General features: G+C 41.9%; 1 protein-coding gene across 8 annotated transcripts in view; it reads right to left on the reverse strand.

The window, feature by feature from the left end:
- LOC106737083 (N-acetylated-alpha-linked acidic dipeptidase 2) overlaps positions 1–21,382 on the reverse strand; it is an 88,284-nt gene that overhangs the window by 37,560 nt on the left and 29,342 nt on the right. For all 8 annotated transcript variants that reach the window (XM_019496398.2, XM_019496399.2, XM_019496396.2 and 5 more), the window contains 9 exons: positions 19,696–19,815; positions 18,182–18,264; positions 17,686–17,749; positions 12,860–12,927; positions 9,031–9,122; positions 7,512–7,602; positions 5,750–6,014; positions 1,216–1,297; positions 470–562 (listed from right to left, as the gene is read on the reverse strand). In XM_019496398.2, coding sequence (XP_019351943.2) covers positions 470–562; positions 1,216–1,297; positions 5,750–6,014; positions 7,512–7,602; positions 9,031–9,122; positions 12,860–12,927; positions 17,686–17,749; positions 18,182–18,264; positions 19,696–19,815 — 958 coding nt within the window. The remainder of the gene's footprint in view (positions 1–469; positions 563–1,215; positions 1,298–5,749; positions 6,015–7,511; positions 7,603–9,030; positions 9,123–12,859; positions 12,928–17,685; positions 17,750–18,181; positions 18,265–19,695; positions 19,816–21,382) is intronic.

Here is a 21,382-nt window from a genome sequence, read left to right on the forward strand (position 1 = left end):
CGGGGCACTCAAAAAAACACTTAGGCCCCCAAATCTACTTTAGGGGTCAGCACAGAAACCCAGAACAATCCTGGGACAACTTTGTACAAAGAAAGTAAGGCTAAAACCCTGTGCTAAAAAACACTCTGGTAAGCAACTTGATGGGTTTGGTTAAAAGCTACCGGGGAAAATTGAGGGAGAAAGCCAAGTCCAAGGAGTCTGCCCTTTTCTTGGGCTTGAGCTAATTTTTAAATTTCAGATTGAGACATAAACCACAACAACAGAGTTCATCATGAGGCCTGGTTGACAATGGATCAGCTTTCATGTCACAGCAACCTGGTCCACACCAGGGTAACTAATGATCCTCATAGCAAACGAAAATCTGAGAGCTTCGAGGCATCCCGGTGTTACTGCCACCATCATGAGCACTCTCCAACGCACATCCATTTATCTGGCCTTGCAACAGGGTTATTCTGTTTCAGTCACTTACCTGTAAAACTTCCTGCCTGGTAAGCCAAGAGGATCAATGAAAGCTCTTTCCACAAACATCAGCTGATCATTCATGCTTCGCACTGCAAGAGGGCTATAAGGAATGAAGACAGTCATTTCATACAGAAACAATGCTTGACTCTGTTAAGTACTGGGTGTCCATGGGACTATAGATTCCTCCCAATGCACCTTATTAGGTTAACCAGTATTATTATCTCCATCTTAGAAATGGGGAAAGTGACACACGGGGCTTAAACCTTCCTTTCAGGCAGAAAACAAAATTTACTGATGTCCTTCTCTGCAAAGCATAATGCAACACTATGCATCAGATGTACTAAGCAAATAGCAAACCTTACTATGTGACACACATTAGGTTGAGGGGACCTTTCATTACATAAAGCAAAATAGGAAAACCCCTTCTTCAGAAAAAAGGAAACATTTTTTTATTAAAAATCTTGTTGAAGTAAGAGTATAATTTTTGTCATAGCCGAGTGCTTTTTACATTAAAAAAAATATTCATTTATCTAAGCGTTTATTAGCACTGATATCACAAAAGGTCTCCAGCTGTCACTGCTCATCAATGAGTGTTCACAAGAAACAAAGAACATGCCAAGGCTACAGTCCTGGAGCCCTCTCTCCGGCACAACTTATTCATTTCAACAGCGAGTTTTCTTTGATTAAGGCCAGGAGGGCTTGACCCTAAGCAAACCATGGATATTATTTTGTCAAAACATATTTTTAACTTACTTTTTCAAGTCAACGTGCTCCAGCCTTCTGTGGAAGTCAGCAGCAGCCTTTGTGAAATTCCTCACAGCAGAAAAGAGAGGTTCTAGAAATAGAAAGAGCTCTTATACAGCAGCCTCCCACAGAGAGTCTGAAACAATAAATGTTTCACTTAATAGTGATTATTAGTCATTTAAAAAGAAAAAGTGTTGCCTGGCCCAAGATTCTCAGCTTCCCTACTGCTTCTGGATCTGACTTGTTAAGGTTTTCGGTATCCTCTCATAATCCGAAAAGTGTTTTGACCATGCTAATAGCACTGAGGAAAAGTGGCCAGTAAAAATCTTACAAAAAGACATTAGAAATATTTCATTTATATGTGCTAAAAAGTATTCCTGGGGAGCCTCCTACCAAAAAGACAGCAGGTTGGAGAAGGCTGAGGATTTTAGCTTTAGATCAAATGCTGAGTTTACATGAAGAAGAGTGATGTCCACCAGCATGTGCAAGGACTGAAGGATTTCCCTCTTGGTAGGTCTTGTCCACATGTCCAGACTTAGGACATGTCTACCCTGCACTCATGGAACTCAGACTGAGCCATGTGGCACAGAAGATCTTGGTTGATGTAAAAATATCTTTGTCAGGCATCTCCTACCAGTCCTTTATAGAGAAATGCAGGATCCTATGGTATAAGACCAAGTCAGAAGTCCAGTTCCCTGATGTAACTAGGTCCTATAATCTCTTTCATAACTTATCAAATTTCATCTTAAAACTAATCAGGTTTCTGGCTCCAAGAATTCCTACCATTTCAGAATCACGCTCTGCTCATCATTAGAAATCATATTCTAATTTTCATCTTAAGTTTATTTATAGCCACTTACTTATTCCTCTCTACTTTAGCTTAATTTACTCTCTACTTTCCCCAATGTTTACCCTTCAAGTGCATTTAGAGAACTAAGTTCTCAGCCTGTTAGATGAGTCGGTCCTTGGCTGCATTTGTGTAGCTCTCTCTGGATGGGAGTTGTATATGCATCCAAGGACAGAGTTTAGCCCTTGTTGACATCACAGGCATGTTGTATCAACAGATTATGTTTCACATGCATTAGAAGAGGATTTAAGATGAAAAAGAAAGGTAATCTGAACATACAGGAGTGCATTTGTCACTGGAAATCCATATATGCCATTTTTTTTTTATCATGGATAACATAGGATGAGGTGTTTTTGGTAATCTCTGCAATCATGTGATTATGTAAAGTATCTTTTCCTCAGTGTTGCAGAGGAAGGTATGAAGTGTATACCCTATTTATAAGTGTTTTGAAACACCACAAAACAAAAAAACCCCACCCATTCCTATATTTATAAAGCCAACCCTATGACTTCCTGGAGCCAGACTTTCAATTTTTGCACATTTGGCATTGGCAAATATTTTAAGCTTGTTAGACTGCTGTTTTACTCCTATGATTCTGCGTTATGGATAATAAAAGGGAACACTTCATGTCATTATTGATGCACTGCACCCTCTCTGAACAATCTCAGAAATAACGTACAATTAGTCTTCCTGTTTTCCCATTTATATTACCCCCTTTTCTGCTTTCTTGTTCCTTCCTCTCATGTACCCTCTAGAAGATTGCTATGATTCCAGCTACTTTAGTATAAGAGTAACAATAAAGCAAAAGTATAATATTAGAAGCTGATTTGGCTGCGAATTCAGAGAGCTACACGAATGATTAGAGGACTGGAAAAACATGGCCACAAGCGACAGCTTCAAGATGTCCTATGTATTTAGTTTATTAAAGAAGATTAAGAGATAATTTGGTCACATTTGTAAGTATCTACATGCAGCTGCAGAAATGAGTAAGCATGAAACTTTGATAACAGACAGGCCTTTCACCCTAGCCAAAAAAGAAAGAAAGAGATCTTTTTGGCTGAACAGTATAACTGGGCAGGTTTAGACTAAAAACAATGTGCACATTTTTAGCACTGAGGATAATAGCCATTTGAGAGGTGCAGTTCTGGAATGGTATCCCTGGCAAAATAGGTTCAGAAAGAGCCTGGATTGCTTGTAAGTTCAAGGAAGAGATCATATGATAATAGTAATTAGAGGACATGAGGTGGCTCCATGTATCTGACATTCCCGTGAGGGCAGCTGAAAAGAAACTTGACCTTCACGTGGGTTGTGGACACAGGCAGGAATGCTGGTGCTAAACAGCAGTGAGACTCCTTTCCCGTAACTGGCTGGCGAGTCTTGCTCATCCACTCAGGGTCAAACCAATCCAAACCAGTTCAAGAAGGAATTCAGCCCCTCAGTTCAAGTTAACAAGAACTGTTGGGGGTATTTTAGCCTTCCTCCATAATGCGAGGCATTGTTCACTACCTAGAAACAGCTGCCCAGATTTTACTTACCAAGTTCTGCATCTACAATACCCTTGTCTCCACCACTCCCTTCCCGTGACATTGTACTGCATTTTCTCACATAAAACACTCACTTTCTCACCAAATCAGCAAGGAGAATTTGGGGGTATGCATCATATGCAAGATATATAGACCCTCATGGTTCTGGACATTTTTTGGTGGTAGTGGTGTCTCTGGGAGCCACAACAATTAATGCTGCTGCTGCCCAAATGCTGCCAAAGATCTGGATCTGCAGAGATCTCCCCAGCTGGAAGACCCAGCCCAGTGCACCAGATTTAGCGGGCGCACAGGGTTGGTCCATGGCTAGACCCATCCCTGGACCTGGTGCCATGGATTGGGCCAGCCTGTGGGGTTGGTCCATGGGCCTCATCCAGGCTGACAGCAGGCTCAGGAGCAAGCTTGGTTAAGGAACTGAGTAGCAGCAGCTGCTACCCACTTATTTAACCATACTACAGAATAAGAGCTTTTTCCCCCCTTTATGCTGTGTGTTATTTTCTAGGGTGTGCTATAGGTGAGAAAGTGTGGCATGTTATTTTTATCAGGGCTTTGTGACTGCTGAAAAATTGTTGTCTGCAAACACAGTGTACTAAACTTGAAGAAATCTCCCAGGTAACGTCTTATATTTCTAACGAACTACGGGCAGTAGTGGATTCTCCACTGTTGAAAAATTTAAAATAAAGATTGTTTGGCAAAATAGCATGTTGCAATACAACCAAGAATTCATTAAGAGAAGTCCTATAGCCTCTATCATGCAAGAAGTAAGGCTAAAAGACCATACTAGTCTCTTCCGGCATAATAATCCTTGAATTCCCTCCTCGCCCCCCAGAGTCTTTTTTTCTACATTGATTTTTATCCCCCAAGAAATTGTGGCTTTTCAACATAATAAAGCATTTTTCCATATAAGATATGGGTATTAGAAAGAAGAAAATTGATCAGTTTTGAGCCATGTTAGTGTTATATTTCTATAACAACTCTATTGTTATGTTTGTCATATTTTAACCAGCAGTTACTATCTGCACTCCTGCAGGAGTCAGAGTCCAGTCCTGCCCCTCAGGGTCCAAAGGACATAAGACCCATAGAGCTGTGCAAAACAGCAGCGGTCTGTTTTAACAGAATATTGTTCTGTTTTGAATTTTGTTTCTAGTCGAAACAGCTGATCTGTTCCATCCCATTGAAACAGTTTTGCCATTTTTCCCATAGGATATAATGGGGAAGGTCAAAACAGCCTATAACTTTGTCATTTCTAACCTGAGTTGGATGAAACGTGCTGGAATGGTAGCCCCTTCTACCATTCCATTCCTTCATACCAGGGGCATGATGCTTGCTAAGTTTCAAGATGATAGGTGCAGGGAGTCTGGGGAAATTACACCCCAAACTCTTGAAAGCAAAACTCATGTCACGTGCACATGGTAAGCCACAGCAGAGTCAAAACCACCAGCATGCTAGCCCCTGTAGAGGCCACAAAGCCTGCCAAATTTCAAGGAGATAGGTGCAGGGGTTTGGGGGAAACTGTACCTCAAGCTGCCGACAAGCAAAACTCGTGACATGGTGACTCTGCATGTGTTCAGGCACAGCAGGGTGACAGCTGCAGGCCTGCTAGCCCCTGCTGAGGCCACGAAGCCTGCCAGCTGTCAAGAAGATAGGTGCAGGGGGGTTCTGGGACCTGGCACCCCTAGCTGCTGACAGGCAAAACTCGTGACATGGGTGCTTGTGTAACTGCTGCCTCATCAGGCAGCAGGACTGAAGATCCCCCATCACCTGCCACCACAGACCTGGGGGTAATAATTGACCACAGTATGAACATGAGCCGGCAGTGTGATGCTGTAGCCAGCAGGGCCAACAATACCCTGGCATGCATCAATTGGTTCATGGTCTATGCCTGGGGCTCTTGGTTACTGCAAATACGAGCAAGATATAGGACAATGGTATAATAGATATTTGGACAGCAAAGTTTTAAGGCTGTGCTATAGAGTGATACATTTCTTGGGAAGATTTTAAACAGTTAATTCTGGTACAGGGGCACAACTGAAATGCAAAGGAACAGTTTGGCTATTTAGGGGCAGAAACCCACCCCCCAATATTTCTTGCCTTGGTGCAATTCTAATTAAATTAGGACATCCAAGTGTTTGGAGACCACAGGGCTATTACTCACCAAATGACACTTCGTAAGTCTCCATCTGTTCTTCATGTTTTTTGGCCAAATTATAGATTCGCTTGGCATATTTTCTTAAGGCCTCTCCATAATCTTGACAGTTAAAAGGAATGACATGCGAGTCTGCAAGCTCATAGACTAGGCTGCCTCGTAACTGGGCAACAGCAAGCTGCTTCCTGAATGTGGGGTCATAAAATTTTTCTACTAGCTCAAAAGTCTCATAGACAGTGTGGTAGACTGGGTAATTGCTATACTTGTCTGCTTTCTGAAAGAGAGAGGGAAAAAAAAAAATCAAGCATGTGGGATGTTTAAATTCAAACTACCTGAGGGGTCAGACTAAAACTACCAGAGATCCCTTAGCTTCCAAGTGAGAAAACACAAATTTCCAGATGTGTGACACTCTCTCGCTGATTTTCCATGCAACTCTTACGGAACAAAGCCAATCTGAATCCATGGAGTATTTCCCAACAGTGAGAGGGTACTGCATTTCTTCTTTTTCTACCTTCTTTCTGGGATTATCTTGACCTCTGAAAAGTCTGTGCATAGCACCCAAAAGAAAACCAGTCCGAGTGTCCAATCCATACATGTGTAGTCCCATTGGAATCCTGTACAATTAGACTAATTGGCTGGTGCACTTAGCTACATCCGTTCCCTCATTTCCTCTTCCTTACCTTGCAATGGAATATAATACTCCTATTCTTCATTCTTAACTTTCTCATACCTGCCACTGTTTCCAACTAAATTTCCTGTACATTGAATGGTCTTTCACTATTTATGTCATGTTGTCTTCCCCTTTTCCTTGAGATACTACTTACGTCCCAACCTGAAAAAGCCTCTGATGCTACCTCTTTTCTGTACCGACTATATTAGTTCCCGCTGCTCTTGACCTTATAGCTATGCTTTTGAAATGCTGTAAACTCATCAGAACAGAGGACTAGATCACAAGGTCCATTTCTTTGTAATCACTTGCACTTCTCTACCCACTTTGAGTGTTAAAAGATACAGTTCAAGAACCCATCTTAGAAATCTGGAAATGTCTACACAAGGTACAGAATGGCAAGCCCTTCACCCCCATCCTCATCTCTCCCCTCCCCAGGCATCAGACTTCCAGCCTTTTCTGTTCTATAATGGACCTTTTGCAAATATACAGAGCTCCACAATTATAAATCCTAAAAAATGTTTATTGCAGAATTAGGCATTGCTTAACCATCTTACCTTAATTTTTCATTAAAAAAAAATGCAAGTTTAGCAGATATCTTAAACTACAGTTGGCCATAACATCATTGTAAGAGTTTTGCAAGCATTGCTAGCAAAACATTTTATAAACTGGGTTAAACATAAAACTACACTTTTTGGACAGTTGCCTTCCAAAAATAAAGGAAAAATTGGACAAACCTTTCATTTAGCAAGGTCCTTTAGAAGGGTGATTTTTACTAGTTAGATAAAGCATGTTACTAGAGTTAAAAAAAAATATATATATATAAGAAGATTCTGATGAATGTTGGATTAATAGCTATGTCTAAAGACAGATAGTATAGCCACTTGGTCACAGAGTAGTCTATCTAAATGTAAGTGTCTAAAATGCACACCTCATTATAATAGGTGAATTATTCTTCACATTTTTATTGCTTTGCAAAATTCCAATGTTGATCTTTTTACATGCGGAAAAAAACTTTGAAACAGGTGTACAACTGTCAAGCAGATAACTTTTCAAAATAAAGCCACAAATTGGTTTTATTGTCAGGCAACTTAGAGGACTTACCCTATTCTTGGTATAACGAACTCTGCCAGATGCAATTCCCAATCGCTGGAAGTAAGCCTCAAAATCACTGCCTGAGCCCAGTTTGTTGATTCTATGTGCAGCAAAAAAAGGTACCAAAATGAGACTACAGTCTGACTACATCTAAACTATGACTGAATATTTATGCAAAGGGCTAGTAGCAAAATTTCAAACCAACATGGTTTTGGACAAAGTCATCACTATAGAATACTTGGGAAAAGGAGGTGAGAGAGATAAATATCAGGGGATTCAAGCATTAAAAACCTCTTCAGCACTCAAATAAATTGGGAGACTATCTACAAAGATGTATTTCCATACTCGTGGGAGATTACCATACAGTTAAAGCTGGGCAAAGAATTTCTACTGTATAAAAAGCAGTTGCCTTTGTTACTTATAGGTGAACACCACCATCTACTGGATAGATATGGTAACATAACCAAAAATAAAAGTAGCATTCAATAATAATGGGGAGGGGCACGGGGGAGCAGACATAAAATTCTGGCTAAGGTTTTTATTATGAGCATACACATGCTTTTAGGAAAATAATCTGTGTGCATGTTAAAAATATTTAACATGCTTCTTAGCCAGTGGGGATTCACTGAAGCCAGTAAAGCTGATGATCCACTTGGAAAGCAGCTCTTAAAAAGGTGAGAAATAACTTCACTAATTTACTGGGATTATTTATGAGAGCTGGGGCTTGAGGCTCGGCCCACAGGCTCGGGGCACTTGAGACAAGTAACATTTGTTAAAACCCACTTGCCTTAATAGTATAATTATTTCCATTTCGTAATTAGGGACTTTCCTTTGCCAGTCAGGAGCACACAACTAACTGTATAATTTCCAAAAGGGATCTTTTAGAATTCAGCACTGTTTGCTCTAGGTCACCTTGTATATTTAAATATGCAAAGGTGTTAGTCTTTTACAGTCAACTATATCTAAAAATATAGAGCAGTACAAAAGCATTCAGACTTATTAAAAGGAACTGGATGGAGTAGTAGTTCAACTACTTGGCTATCCTAACCAACTTGATCCTGCGTCAGTGCAGGAATTGGGCTAGAGCAGGGGTGGCCAACCTCTGGCGCAGGCAGCTTGTGTGTGTGGCTTGCAGCTGACCAGGGATGGGGCAAGGACTACAGGGGAGTACAAGGCTAATTTGTGGCATGGCTACAAAAAAGGTTGGCCCCCACTGGACTAGAAGACCTCTTGAGCTCCATACAATTCCCTATACATCTATGACTACACTACAATTATTTTCCAATGCATTTTATTAATAAGACCTCTAAGCATTCAGAGATTTAATTTTGGAATTGGCAGCAATGCTACCGGTGTGGATTTATAAAGTGCTCTTAGATCATAGATATTGCTAGATGGTCATCTTCTACCAGAAAATTTTGTATCCTAACTGTTGAAGATGTCCTTCAAACAAAACCCTACAAAACATTTGAAATACCAAGGGAAGGAGGGATTGAAGGGAACACCTGTTACAGTTTAATAGACTTACCTGGGTTGATCATCATCATCTAGTGAGCGGTCCTTTTCAAGCCAGCTCTCATAGAGAGACTTGCTTTCATAGCCCTCATCAGGGCTTGAGATCTGGAGAGGCAAAGCACATGCTCTTATTAAAAATGCTTCACTTTCTAATTTAGGTTTAGAGATGTAAAGTGCTAATTGATATACTTCTTCACCTAAAATCACAGGCACACATGTGACCTTATATGTGTTATTTACAATGCATAGACCCCAATTATGGGCTGCATCCCAGATCCACTTGGAACGGGTGGAGAATGGCGAAGTCATTGACACCAGTTCAGTGCTGGGACCAGTTGGGATCCTCCGATTTATATCTAGTCCCCATGGTCCCAAGAGACTGCTCTGACACCCAGAAATTCCCCAGCCTCACCCTCTTCCCATTAGGAATATCCTCCATGCCAGAGACTGGAAACAGACAGTCCCAGTCTCCTCAAGGTACTGCTGACGCAGGGGAAATACTTCACAGTCAGCCTAAGACTGCATTATGGCTGCTTTGTGCAAGATGAAGAACTGTACTGCAGGGCAGGATCTGAGTCATAAAAATAATTATTTATATTACAGCGGCATCTAGAGTTTCAAGCCCTATTACACAGTGAATTGCACATGCATTTAGTGATAAATAATCGTTACCTCAAGGAAATTGCAAATCACAATCACAGGTAGACAAGGTAAGGATCATACAGATGGGGACAGGCTGAGATCAGATAAAATGACTTGCCCACGGTTATTAGGAGAACTGTGGCTCAGCTGCACACCAAATCTAGATCTCCTGACCCAGGAACCCAAGCACTGGCCTTCCTTCTTTAAGGATTATAACGGCAGATAAGTGGGGTTCTTTAAAAAGGTGTCTAAAATTACACTGATTTGACGAGAGAGAGAGAGAGAGAGAACCACATGAAAGTGCCCCATGAACAAATTTGCTTGATAAACCATTACAAAAATAAGGTATAGGTTCACTTTCAGTATTGAAAATATACTGGAAATTTTAAAGGTTTTGACCTCTGAGATTAGGTCTGCAGCTAGCAGAAACAACAATTTTCTGAAGCGACTGCCTGCCAGCTGTCATTTCCAGGGCACTTTGGTCAGACTTTAGGGCTAAATTGAAAATGATATATTAATAAGGGCAAGCTGAACTTTGACATCATGGAGTAAAATACTCTGTGCCCTTGTATAGACTTTATCCCGATTATGTGGGCCAAGCTATTATCAGATGATATAAAAACTATTTGCTCTCTTCTTCACCTAACAAGCCTTACAAGACTCTTCTTGTTACCTGCAATGGCTTAGATCCAGTCCTAGGACTGAGCGAGCTCCCCCCAGACTTTGGGGATCTGCATAGCGCACATACAGTTTTGCAGGTATAAACACATGATAAAACATGACAAACAGGACAGAGGTGATTAATGCTGCATTAAAGCAAGTGCTACCATGTGGCTATGTAGTTATTCCAGCCTTGCAATGGGAAAAAGGCCAAAGAAGGTGCAAGTAACTAAGCATCTCAATTCAGGATCATGATTAAGCTTATGTCTCCTCTGAAGTCACCTCTGCAATCAGGCAATGCAGTTATATGATTTCGAAACCTCATAAGACATCTTGAGCCCTGTTTCTGTTCAGGACTATGCTTAGCACAAACTTACTTTGACACCTACAGATAGCCTCCATTCACATTTGCATTAAAACGCAACAGTCTCCTTGCCCTGCTGTTTCCCCACAGGTGAAATTCAACCCTATGCATATGGCTAATAACACTTCAAACATATCAATGCCCTGTCTCAAAGGATAAAATGGGACTGGATCTTGTATTGTCTTTCTCCATAGGTGGACTCTCAACATACGCAGGGAACTGCTACAATCTTAAAGAGAGTAGTATAACTTAGCTGCTTCAGAGGCATCACTATATCAAGCATGAACATCCTTTTGTCCAAAAACCTATGAGTTCTTGACATTGTCCATGTATGTTGAGATAAAGCAAGAAGCAGCAGACTGCTATAAGGAAAAAACTGTAGCACCAGCCTTTAGGTCCCCCCCTTCAAAGAAGACAGCAGAGTAGGAAAAAAAAATTAAGAAAATGTCCTCTGAATGAAGACAGAGACTCAGAAAATGCTACCACTATTTTTCAATGCGTGAGAAAGAAAAAAAGAGTTACAGCTTTGTCTTTTTTTGTCTGCAAACTAATGAAATAAAAAACAGATTGTTCCAAAACCAACTTCAAATAACTTGGAGACTGCAGGCTTCTCAGTGACAGCTCTTTACAATATACCTACCTCTATGTGATAAATGAACCACTGGAAAATATGAATGAATGCAATGTACTTCTGGGAATTCACTGACAAGAAAAGGGTATTCCATTACCGAGTGCTTATGGGGACATCCATTGTTCTGTATTACATTTCTGTAGCATTCAAATGCTTAACATCAGCACAGGGCCTAGATATGTTTGTGTCTTTCAAATATCTGGTATTTTGATGGGAATTGTCTATCTAAAGGCTTCCGACACAGTCCACACATGGCTTTCTCAAAAGAAAGGAAGCAGAATTTGGGCAAGGCAGAATTATCATTACATGGACAATTAGTTGAATGACTGCAAGCAAAGAGTACTATAAATGAATCAGACCAACACGAGATCTCCAGCGTGGTTCCAAAGGAATCTGCTCTGGGTACAGTGCTATTTTAGATTTTAATTAACAAGGTTGATACAGAGATAAAGAATATACTGGTCTAATTTTCAGATGATAAAAATTCACAAGGGTTGCAAACCCTTTCAAGAGACAGGAGTAAGCCTTGAAGGGATGTTGATGAATTGGAGGACTAGGCTGTAAAAAATAAATTTAAAAAATTCAGCACAAACAAGTGTAAAGTGCTACACACCAAATGCACAAACACAGAATAGTGGATAATTAGCTTGGCACTAGAACTGTCTGGGGTGATAGTGAATCACAAATTCAACATAAGTCAGCAGTGTGATGTTGTTACATGTTAACAGAAGTATTCAGGACACAGGAAGTGACAGCACCAGTTTAGGTGTCATTGGTCAGGTCTTGGGTTGAGCACTGTGTGCAGTTCTGCTTTTTAAGAGGGAGGTGGAGAAGCTGAATCCAGAGGTGGGAAATGAAAATGATAAAAGGGGTTGAAGAACAAGTTGTACAAGAAGTGGCTGAAGGAATTAGGTATGTTTAGTTTGGATGAGAAGAAAATTAAGCGGCAACATGGCAACAGTTTAAAAACATTTCAAATACTTGAAGGGATCATAAAGAAGGATGAAAATAGTTGTCATCCTTTGTTAGATAGAGCAGGACATGAGGGCATGAATTTAAGCTGAATCAAAAATAAGTTTAGTTCAAATCTCAGGGATAACTTCCCAATAGCAGAGTGGTAGGACAATAATACATGCTACCTAGAGACTGAGGAATCTCTTTCATTTGAGGTTTTCAAAAGAGGCTGGATAGCCATCTGTCTGGCATGGCTCAGGAACAGCAAATTCTCCGTGTGTGCAGGAAGTCGGCTGGATGAAGAGCCTGAGAATTCCTTCCAATTCTCTGCTTCTAAATGGAGGTGTCCAACTTTGGGTTTTAGGCAGAGGGGGGTCCCCCTTTTGCACACAATTCTCCTAGGGAAATGTCTTTGAGTTGAAAAAAAGACAGGAATGCAAGGAGGGAGTAACAATGATAAGGGGAGGAGATGAAGAAATAAACACCCTGAAAATGCTGCATAACATGTCTAACATAAAGGAGTTCATCATACACTTGAGTATTATGTCAGTTATGAGAAAGGCATATACAGTAAACACTTCAGTTTTGTACCTCTTTTGTCAGATTATACACCAATTGGTAGAGGAGAGGGGTGCAGTCAGCTCTTAAAGTGTAATTGCCTGAAAACCAAAAACAGAAAAAGAAATATTTTTTCAAGCAGTATTATCTGCCCCCTAAGGGACAGATCCCTACTGTTCTTACTTGGGCAAAGCTCTCCAAGGGGAGATCCTCTACAGGGAAATTTGGCCAAGCAAGGACTGCATATTTTGGCTCAAAATGCACACAAATACAAAGCATTTAGAGTCAGATTACAGAAAGCACTGCTTCTAAACCTAATGCATTTGCATCATAGATTATAAAACACAAGTGCATAAAATTTAAACCCTTGGGAGTTCCTAAGATTAGAAAACTATTCTTCCTGTCCCATGAACACAAAATTCCTTCCCCAGCCCCATTCTTTCCTGAAGCCTGTGAAAAAGGATGGACTTTTCAATATACAAATGTGGCAGGCAGGGAACATTATTATTTATTAGTATTAGCAAATCTATACTGGATGGGGAAGGAAGACAGCAAGTTCCAGAGGGAGCTGCGCAGAACAATCCTTCCGCCTGCTTCTTCTTTCCTATAAAGTGCGGGCATCTACCTTGAGTGTCTTTGTTGACTGCAAGTATAGCGATTAGCCAGTGGAGATAAGCTTTTGTGTCAGAACATTGTCACATCTACACATGCATTTGACCTGGCCCAAATTTACTCTGGTGTAAACTAATCTGGAGTAAGTGCTTTCAGACAGGTGTCTACACATATGGGGATTAGGGAACAGATTTGCTGCTCTTTGTACCAAGTTTCCTGTAACTCTGCAATGGGCCCCTGCCACCACCGGGGGGGGGGGGTGGAGAAGAGGAGGGGGCCTAGACCCACCCTGGGTTCTAGCCCAGGGGCTGGCAGGGAGCACCAGAAAGAGCTGCAGGGGTGAGGCAGGTCCCAGCCCCCTGCCCCAATCCATCAGTGGGGCAGCTACCAGCTAGCTCACTGCTAGCTGTCCCACCAGCAGATCGGGGCAGGGGCCTGGGACTTACCCACCCCTGTAGCTCTTTCTAAGCCCTGTGCATCAATCACCCAATCAGGGCATGGGGCTGGGACCTGTCCCTGACCAGGACAGTTCACAGCCCCCACCCTGCATGCTGGGCAGAGGCTGGGCAACTTGTTTCCTGCTCTGCTCCGTGATCCTGGAGCTGGGGATGGGGAACAGGTTGTGGGGCTTGTTCCCTGCCCTACTCTGTGAGTGCAGAGTTGAGTGGAGAACAAACTCCCTAGTGCTCGTGGAGCGGGGTGGGGAACAGGCTCCCCTGCCAGCAAGGAGCTCCCAGCACCAGTTCTGCTACCTCGGAGTTGGTGCTGGGAGACTCATCTCTCACCCCCCCCTCCCCAAATCATGATCTCGGAGCAGGGGGTTAGGAGCTCTCTGCTGTCAGGGCAGGGGGACAGCTGCCTGCTGCTAGGGCAGGCTCTGCCACAACAGCCTGGACTTGAACCATCTCCCACCCCCTCGTGGATGGCTGACCAGGAGCAGATTTTGCTCCTGATTAGGCACCTACATGAGCACTATTGCACCATTACTAATCTTGAGTAAATCTGCTACCTGCATTTTCAGGTAGCAAATTTACTCAGGATGAGGGAGGTCTATTGCATAGTAAATGTGCATGTGTAGACCCACATGCTTACTTCACAGTAAACTATGCTACTGTGCAGTTAAGCATCCATGTAGATGTGCCCATCCAGGCAGCGTTCTTAGTGCAAAGAACAGGCAGCCTATATAGACAATGCACCTACAAGTAGAACCACACACGAATAAGCAGATAGCGGCTCCTTCCTTCATTTGCACCAGCCAGAAGCTTATTTAAGGCATCATGGAACGCAGTGAAGTTACTCAGTATTCAAATGACAGAGTTATAATTATGGGAGCAAAGGCTACATTCAAAAGAAACTGTCATCATCTCCGAGCCAGACAAGGAAGTACAAGTCTTTCTAGAGACTCCAATAATATCCTGTGATTGTTAACTCTGATAACAAACTGTGGTCTCAAGGGAGAAACAACAGCTTTCACATATCTGATAGGCTGTTTTGTTAAAGTTGTTAATAGATTTTGGTATCACTTTAGACCGGTGCTGAACAGACAGAATTTGAACTCCCAATAAAACTAAACTGACAGCTATAACAATGTAATAAGTTGAAAAAAAATTAAAAGGAAAAGCGTCTCTGGATTACATTACTAGCGTGTCCAACATTTATTGTTTTAGGAATTAGAAATTACACACATGACCATGCTCAAACAGTTTAATTTTAATTGTGGATTTTGTTTTTTTAAATCAGATAATTTACCATTTTTATCAGAGAATTTGTAATTTTTAAATCAGAGAAAACCAGGATCCCTGATATGATTAAGCAGCAAATTGATCTTGCAACATCATGTTGTCTCCAAAATCAACCCAAAAGATTTGTTCCAACACATGCTGAGAATGTGGAGCAGGAATAAAGTTATTATTTCATTTGTGAGAGATTCCTTGGTCATAAAATACTGCTTTTCTTTTCTCACAGACTGCATAATTGAAGGAAGAGCTCTATTATCTTCTTTATACTTAATTCCAACTGAGAATGTAGAAAGCAATTTTACTTCTAATTTCCCCCCACTTATTCTTTGATGAAGATCATTCAGAGAAAGCAGGTTAACATTAAATTCCTGACCTGTTAGAAATTCCTTAAAACTACTCAACTCCTCCATTCACAGGAAGCAAGACAGAGAAACTGGTTTTACATGGCTGAGACACAGATCAGATCTAGCATGCTCCCCCTCAGACTCACTGTTACTGCAGCCCAGAGATGCATACCACACAGCTCATCAGGGCAGTCTCAATAGCCCATGATACATCCTTATTAAACCTCTTTATTACATAAAAAAAATTTGAAAAGCCAAACAGCAAGTCTTATGCCCTCAGTGCACAGTGGTTTATTAATTTGTAAGTGCCCCTGTGTATACAGTCCAGTTTCTGGCTTGCAAGTGCTCTGGGGGCTTGCATCCAAGTCACAGCAGATCCTTCTAGCAGCAGCTCACCCCCTAATAGATCTTGACTTGCGCACCCTTGCTCCTAAGTAGCTAGAGTCAGTGAACATTAGCCCATGATCACAGAGGTAGTTAGTCATTTAATCTAAAGTCAGGAAGAATGTAAGGCAGGATGTAACCATAGTCTTTACAGGTGATCCAGGGGTGGGGTGGGGTGGAGTCACTTTAATTAGAGTGGCTCTCAAAGATGCTCTAATTAAAGCACCCACAGCACCTCATGCATTCAGTGTCCCATGCTTCAAAGTGGCAGTGGGGGTATTTGAACTAAAGCTCATTCGATGAGCTTTAGTTCAAGTGTCCCACCATCATTTTGAAGTGTGGGGACACTGAATACACAATACATGGAGGTTGCTGAAGCATGCTAATTAGCAAGCTCCAATGCGCTATAATTACAGCACATCAGAGCAGTGTCCCTGCACTACCTAGCTCAAAGAGGCACAAGCATTTGTAGGCGACAGTCTACTTTCATCAGATGCTATGAATGGACTGGCAGTGTTTGGCAATGTTAATTCGTTCATAGCATCTCACAAAGTAGGTTGTTGCCTATGAAATTATACCTCTCTGAACCAGTTAGTCTCTTTGATGTGACACAGGCATTGTCCTGACCCTAAATCTGAAGCTGGGACCAGCAAATAAACTCCAGCTTCTTGCCAGCATTCATGTATCAGGCCCTTCAGAGCACCTGTACTAGTGGTAAAGAACCATGTAATAGTGGATCTTCCTCCTAATGGGCACTCTTCTTGTACTCTCATTGCTGCTATGGGGACACCAACACAGCTGAAAGGCTTCCCTGGGCAGCTGGCCCCACCAGCACACACAAGCGCTGGTCCAAACTGTGGGCAAAGGTGGTTGCAGTAGCTGTTACCATGATCATGTGCCATCCCCAGTAAAAGCTAAGTTTAAAATGATACCAAGTTGTCTTGTAAAGTCATGTACGAGGTAAGGCAATAACTTAATTGAGTAAAAATGGTTGGTGCTGTGTGATATTGTGCCAAGTCTCGACTATGGCCCTGTTTACACTTTATCTGGTTCTGCCAGCAGCAACCATCATAACCCAACTGCCAGACCACATACACATCCATGGGCTCCTGGTGGGTCCACTGTAACAGCTGTGCTGCTGGAGCATAAGGGTCAGTGGCAGCTAGCAGACGGCACGGGAAAGTTTATACATGTCCTCTGCTAGCTGTTGGATAGCAGCGCAAGCCTTCTTCCTCCCATTCACCTTCTCCTACGCCCCATTCAAGAGAGGTGGAATAACTCTTCTGGCAGAAAGGGAACTAGAACTATGTTGGCAGAACATTGTAGAGTAGACAAGAGTTGTGTATCAAAGTAAATATGTTATGAAACAGCTTTCAATTCAAATTAAATTGAAATTACACAGTGATGAATTCATTAAAATATAAATACTCAACCTTGACCCTTTCTGGTGTTGGTTATACTGACAAGATAAACTTCCTTTGATAGATAACCTATGGTATCACTCATGGTAGTACTACTAGCTATGAGGATGCAATGAGAAATGAGTCGGGTCCTCTCTCCACAAACTTTTCTCTTCCAATGTAGTCTTATGTTATCCACTCTGTATCACATCTTCTATATCTAGCTGCCTTTTAAAGTTGTTGTGTTCTCTTCTTCATTCTCCTGTTGTGTAAATTATTCTGTTCTTACTGGAAGCTACCCTGAACCTTTGTTGAGAAGGGAGGCATATAAATATAATTAATTAATTTAGTCACTAGACTGGGAAAAAAATTAGACACACCTTCTATAGAAGAATCACTGTTGATGTAAGCAACTGCCCGTTCCTGAAGAACTTTGACATTCTCCTGTAGTTGCGGAAGGGTAAACTTGTTACTTGGTTGATAGCATATGGTCAGGATGTTTCGAAACGAGTAGGATTACGAACGAAAATTATTCAGGATGAGTTCAGGCAATAACTGATCATACTTCTTAATTGTTCTGTTCAAAGCTGACAGTCCTATAATTTTTTACACTTTAGAAGAACTACTGCATGCAGATTTTCATGATTAGTTAGGTAGTGTTTATATTATGATTGCATCTACAGCTCCTGATAGAGGCTCAGCTGTGCTTCAAATTGCAGTTATACCCTGATCCTAGGATGAACTCCGTGTAGACAGACACACAGCATCTGCATGGAGCCCCACTGACTTAAGTGGGGCTTTCACATAGGCTCCAGTGCAGGAAGGCACAGTTCATAGCTTGTTCGTCTAGCATGCTTTTTAATATTCTGTATTTACCTCAGCCCACTCTGTGGAACCTAGTAATCCAAATTCTTCTGCATCCCAGCTAGCAAAAATAATGGTTCTTCTAGGTCTCCAACCTGTCAACACACAGTTTCATTCAACTTACAAGAGAGAAGCCTAATAAAGACCCCCACAGTTGATAGGCACTTTAAAAAAATCCCCCCCCCAGACACCCACTTATCACATCAGACTTGAACTTTCACCAATCATCAGTTTTTAAATTCTCAGATCATTACACCCACTGTAATATTTTATTGTAAATAACAATAACAGTGTCACTGCACATATCACTAAATGGCTTATGATGCACTAACAATGAGAGTTACTATGTAATCAATTTAGATTACATGTCATGGTAAACTCATTGCAGATATATACCATATTGTCTTACATACCACATACCCCTAAATAAAACAAACCCCTTGTTTCTGGAAGGTAGAATGTAGAATTCCCCCCCAGGAGTCATGCCTGATTGTGTGACATAGGGTAAGTTCTCTTTGGGACACAGAGGGTGTGTCTACACATGCTTTTATGTACACCTAAACTAAATGTGCATTAGCCTAATGCACATTAAGGCATGTGCCTACATGTGCATGTGCTAATGCGCACATTATGCTTTATGCAGGTATCAAATTTAGGCTCAAATAGTCTTAAATCACTGTTTTCAGGGTGCATTAAGGGTGCGCACATGTAGACACATGCTGTTAATGCACCTTAAAAATTGGGCTAATGCGCATTAAATACGCATGTGTAGATATGCCCAGGGTGTCATCCCCGGAAACAGTCTAGGTAAGTAGAAAGTTTCTTCTGCCTTGCCCAAACTGTTTGCAGAAGAACTTAATCTAACATTGCACAGGGTTAGGCCTCAGACCCTTGAAAAGACTGCTGTGGGCACAAACTACAATGCTCAGCCTTTAGTTGTGGCTATGAAAGGGTTAACACAGAAAACTGCCCCTTCTCCTTACTAAGCCAGATACAAGCAGCAGCCATCTTGGTAGCTGTATGGCATGCCCAGTGGACACATCTACATGTGCTCCCAACCATGCAGTTAGTACTGTGCAGTCATTTAGCACTTGCTAAAGCAAGTCCCAGTGGCACACGGGTCATTTCTGACCCTGCTGTGCAGCAGCAGGAAGCTACTGCATAGTAGTAGCAGCAGCATGGTTAGTGCCCAACAACGCTATGTCACCGTAGCTCATTGCTATGGTAACATAGCATCTCATGGAGACACACTCAGTGTCTCCAGACTAGCTTCTTTTCCAGTGAAGAAAAATTAACTTCCCCACTTAAGGTACACACTTCAATTTTGAGGAGGCTGGTTTTTAGGGAAAAGGTGCATGTGGTATGTATGTAAATACAGCATTTAAGAATTTCCCCGTGTGTCCCAGGTTTATGCATCCATACACACAAATCAAAAGAGATGCACGCAGAGAGAAAATAGCCTCACAGAAATTATATTTTCCCCAGCCCTTGTGATTTACTTCTCCCATTTACAACAGATTAGTTACCTTCCATCTTCAATTTGCCAAAACTCCGAGCAACCTCTTGAAGAACAGCTGTACCAGTGGTTGGATCAATACCACCAAATACCCAGGAATCTCTGTGACCTCCCAAGATAATATACCTGTCTGGAAACAGACATACAGAATATTTTAAAACTGAAAATACATGTGGGTTATCTGTATTCAGTCTTTTCCTTTAATTCCAATCAGTTCTTTTGGTTTCTTGCTAATTAATTTAAACTTTATACAATAAGGCCTTTTTTCAAAATAAAATCAGTAGTTCCCTGCTGATCTTACTGAAGTTCACAAGCCAATACAAAAGTACTCTGCAGTTTTTCCAGGTTATTGAATTTGTACCTACATGGTCTGCTGCTAAAAATCTTTACCACTGTAACACAGGTAGGGTCTGCTCTGTTTGCCAGCTCCTTTTCCCAGCCTTCCTGTACCTCCCCTTTCTTGCCTGCTATGACTTGAATATTGTTTGTTGTTAGGGAGTGTGGAGTTCAGACCAATAGCAGCCCTGCGAGTAACCTAGGCTGTCTACTCAGGCCAGTCCCCCTACCTGCGTCTTTTATCCACTTGCACCCACACAATGCTCCCTCTTTAAGGGGTTGCTCTCATGGGTTTCTGACAGCGTGTTAGGGCTTCAGCTACCATAGCCTGGGCCCCCTTTTCTTCTCTGGCCACACCCCACCTTGGTCCACTGTCTAAGACATCAGGGCTAGGGACAGACATTACACATACACTGGTTTAAGTGATCAGAAACTGGTTTAGACCTGTAACAGAACAGACATTCAGTGCACGTAAACCAGTTTGAAAATGGCTGAAACTGGTTTGAGAGAACCCTACTTGAATGTAGTATCAGACTTAACTGATTTGGGTCAAACCAGTTCATGCAATGTCTGTCCCAGACCCCTTCCTGGTTTAAGTTAAATCAGACTCCCCCAGCATCCCTTGTGGCTCCATCTCAGTATGTTAGTTTATGCATCATGGCTTGGGGCTGTTTCCTAGTCCCTGTAGCACACCCTGGCACCCTGGTCATGGCCTCCTTCACCCCTGTAGCCACAACTGTAGCCTCCTTCACCCCTGTAGCCTGGTCCTCTGGTCACAAGCTTAAACCAAACAAAAAAACTCAAGCCAGCTGCTTCAAAAGAAAACTAGTCTCCCTTCTTGGGTAAATGCTACAGGCAGACCTTACCTGTTTAGAAGTCTTTTCCCCAGCTTCCCTGGGTGGCTTGTGTGCTTTTCTATCTCCAGCAGTGCCTGTGCTCTCCAGAACTCCTTTCCCTGCTGCAAGCCCCTCCATATGATATGTCCTCAACTGGGCTTATATCCCCCAGCTTAAGCTCTTTCTAGGCACATGACTAAGTCCACTCCACCCAGTGACCAGTTGTGGCCAGTTGCTCATTAGCCACCTGGCCTTATCAATCCTGGGCTCAGTCCACCTGCGCTGCTATTCTTAACTGCCTTTCTTTTCCACCCCCACTAGTAACAGGGGCAGGGGTTCCCTTTTACAACCATATAACTTGGAAAAAAAGTGTGAGAAAAAAACCCAAACTGGATCCAACTGATTGAGCTTTTTAGATGAGCCCAAGTTGCAGAATGCAAAACAATGAACAGAATCAGGTATGAGGCCTACTGTTCAGGTATCGGTCCTGGGGCCTACAATGTTCAACATCTTCATCAGCGACTT

The sequence above is a fragment of the Alligator mississippiensis genome, chromosome 1 (assembly GCF_030867095.1).
Source record: "Alligator mississippiensis isolate rAllMis1 chromosome 1, rAllMis1, whole genome shotgun sequence".
NCBI lineage: Eukaryota > Metazoa > Chordata > Crocodylia > Alligatoridae > Alligator > Alligator mississippiensis.